The sequence below is a fragment of the Antrostomus carolinensis genome, unplaced genomic scaffold, assembly GCF_000700745.2.
Source record: "Antrostomus carolinensis isolate BGI_N321 unplaced genomic scaffold, ASM70074v2 scaffold25382, whole genome shotgun sequence".
NCBI classification, from domain to species: Eukaryota; Metazoa; Chordata; class Aves; order Caprimulgiformes; family Caprimulgidae; genus Antrostomus; species Antrostomus carolinensis.
Window position 1 is genome coordinate 2,832 of NW_010299312.1, and position 2,437 is coordinate 5,268.

The window sequence follows — 2,437 nt, forward strand, 5'->3', positions numbered from 1 at the left end:
TTTCTCTCCCGGACGGGTAGGGAGAAGGGCGCAGGGGTGGCTGGTGGCTGCTGCTGCCACAGGCCTGCTGTGGGCTGACAGGAATAGGGGATCCCTCCTTACCAGAGTCTGCAGGGAGTCAAGCTTGGCACTTTGCAGGTCCGAGTCCATCTTCTCAATGAGCAGAGGGAGCAGGAACTGCACAGAGAGGCACTTGGACTCAGCCCACCCTTCACACCACCCTGTCCGTGGCCCTATAGGGCTGCAAGTTCAGCCTCTGCCAGGAGAGCAGAGGTGGAGGGATACCTGCCACAGGCAGCCCCTCCCCAGGGTGTCAGCACCCTCCCCATGCCCAGCCCCAGCAGGAGACAGAACTGCCCTACTGCAGGCTCCTGGTCCCAGTTGTTCCTGTCCCATAGGGCCACAGCCAGAGCTGCAGCACTACGAAACACACCCTGTGCTTGGGGAACAGTGGGGGTGCTCAAGAACCCCCTAGGAGCTTCCTACCTCAGCAAACTGGGGCGTGGAGGCCAGTACAGCCCGGAGGCTCAGGATCAAGTCCTCTCTCTGGATGCCGTGAGGGTCATGGGGGGGCTGGAAAGGAAGCAGAGAGCAGGTCAGGAAACTTCCCAACCCAACCATCAGCCGAGGCTGCGTCGCCTCATCTTCAGCAAGGCAGCAGCGATGCCAGTCCCTGCAGCCAGCTTGGCACTGGAGCTGTGCTTGCAGCTCAACACTGCCCAGACAAGACTCTTGCCCACCCTCTCCTCCCACTCCCTGGAGAGGACACAACGCCCTGAGGAAACACCAGAAGGAAGAGGCTGTGGCACAGGGCAGACTCACTCACTGGAGTAAAATCAATGGGGAAGTAGCAGGATGTAACTTCAAACAGCTCCTCCACAAAGGGACCTGCAGGGAGAGGAGAGAGGGAGTGAGCAGAGGTGCTGGGCAAGAGAGGCACAGCAGCTATGCCTGGCACCCATGACAGGCTGGCTCTGCAGCTCCTAAAGCACGTCAGGGACCACCCCAGCCCTGGTCAGACCCAAGAGCCATCCCTCCAACTGCTCAAAGAAAAGAGACATGTTTCCCAGTCAGCTCTGCAGAGCAGGCACAGGCTCACCAAGCGCGTAGTTCTTGGCAATGAGATCACGCACGATCTGGAAGGCCACCAGCAGATTGCGGGGATCCTTCTCCCCATCCATCACCTGGATGAAGCCGAAGGTGAAGTCGGCACCCAGGCCCTTCAGCTCTGCAGAAAGAAGCAGCATGAGCAGATGTAGGACACCAGACCTCACTAACATGGCATGAAAACAGCCCAGTTTCCCCAGCCCCTCAGCCCTTCCAGCTCTCCCCAGGCAGAGCCACAGAGCCCTTGGAAAGGCAAAACCAAGCCATTTTCCAAGCCTGGAAAACCCCAGAGTGGTTCTGGCATCTGCCCCCTCACCTTCCTCCCTGGTGCCCAATGATGCTTTAGACTTTGTGGCGGTCCAGCTGCAGCAGCGACTGGGGAGAGAAGCAGAGCAATGAAAACAAGCCCTCACACATGGCAGCACTGCTACTCACCACCCCAGGGCAGTACCCCCAGCAGCTCAGCTGCTGCTTCCTGGCACACAGATCCCATTTACCACATGCAAAGTGTGCACGTGCCTACGCACTGCCCCCTGAACGTGACTCTGTCCTTCACTGCATGGATGCACCATCACAGTCACACCAGGGCCACACATGAGCCCAAGGCCCTGCCAGTGTAAACAACCTTAAATTGGACGAGAATCTGTGGGCTGGGAGCGCTTAAACACAGCCTGGAGAACAGAGCAAAGGAAATAATTCCCCCTGGGCTGAGAGAAGAGAGGACAAGGGCCAAATAGGATCCTTGGCTGCTGTCTGCCTCTTGCTCTGCAGTGAGCCACGCTGTCTCTAAGCTCTGCAGGAGCACTGCACTGCTGCTGAAGGATGTGCTACTCTGCACTGCTCCTGAATGTGCTCCATCCTCAGGGCAGGCAGGCCATCCCCAGACACTCAGGGAGCAGGGGCAGGAGGATGAGAAATCACATTGCTCACCTGCACATGTACCTCCTGGAAGATGGCTTTGAGCACGGACACCGCCAGCCCTGGGGACAGCACTTCACACATGCTCTGGGGACAGGAAAAGAAAAATAACAATAGAAAACCACGGTGGCAGCCATATCACAGAGTTCTTGCCTCTGTACAGCAGCCAGCTGCAGGATCCTCTCCTACAGCAAGGAGAGCTCACTGCCCCCACAGATAGGACAGGACAAGATGCCTGTCATCCATGCTGCTCCCCAGGGTGGACAAGGAATCCTTGCCCCAATACCAGCATGGGGCAGGAAATCAAGGCAGTCTCCTCTCCCTTGTCCCTCTCCAAGTGGCACAGCAGGAGCACGGAGGACACAGGGCAATGCTGCTGGGCAGGAGCTGACGGCCCAGCCAGGCCCTGCTG

General features: G+C 58.3%; 1 protein-coding gene across 1 annotated transcript in view; it reads right to left on the reverse strand.

The window, feature by feature from the left end:
• MMS19 (MMS19 cytosolic iron-sulfur assembly component) overlaps positions 1–2,437 on the reverse strand; it is a gene marked incomplete at both ends in the record, with an annotated part of 5,310 nt that overhangs the window by 2,642 nt on the left and 231 nt on the right. The window contains 7 exon segments of the mRNA XM_029083685.1: positions 103–177; positions 487–573; positions 827–888; positions 1,100–1,228; positions 1,424–1,434; positions 1,436–1,482; positions 2,038–2,112. Of these exon segments, the coding sequence (XP_028939518.1) occupies positions 103–177; positions 487–573; positions 827–888; positions 1,100–1,228; positions 1,424–1,434; positions 1,436–1,482; positions 2,038–2,112 (486 nt within the window).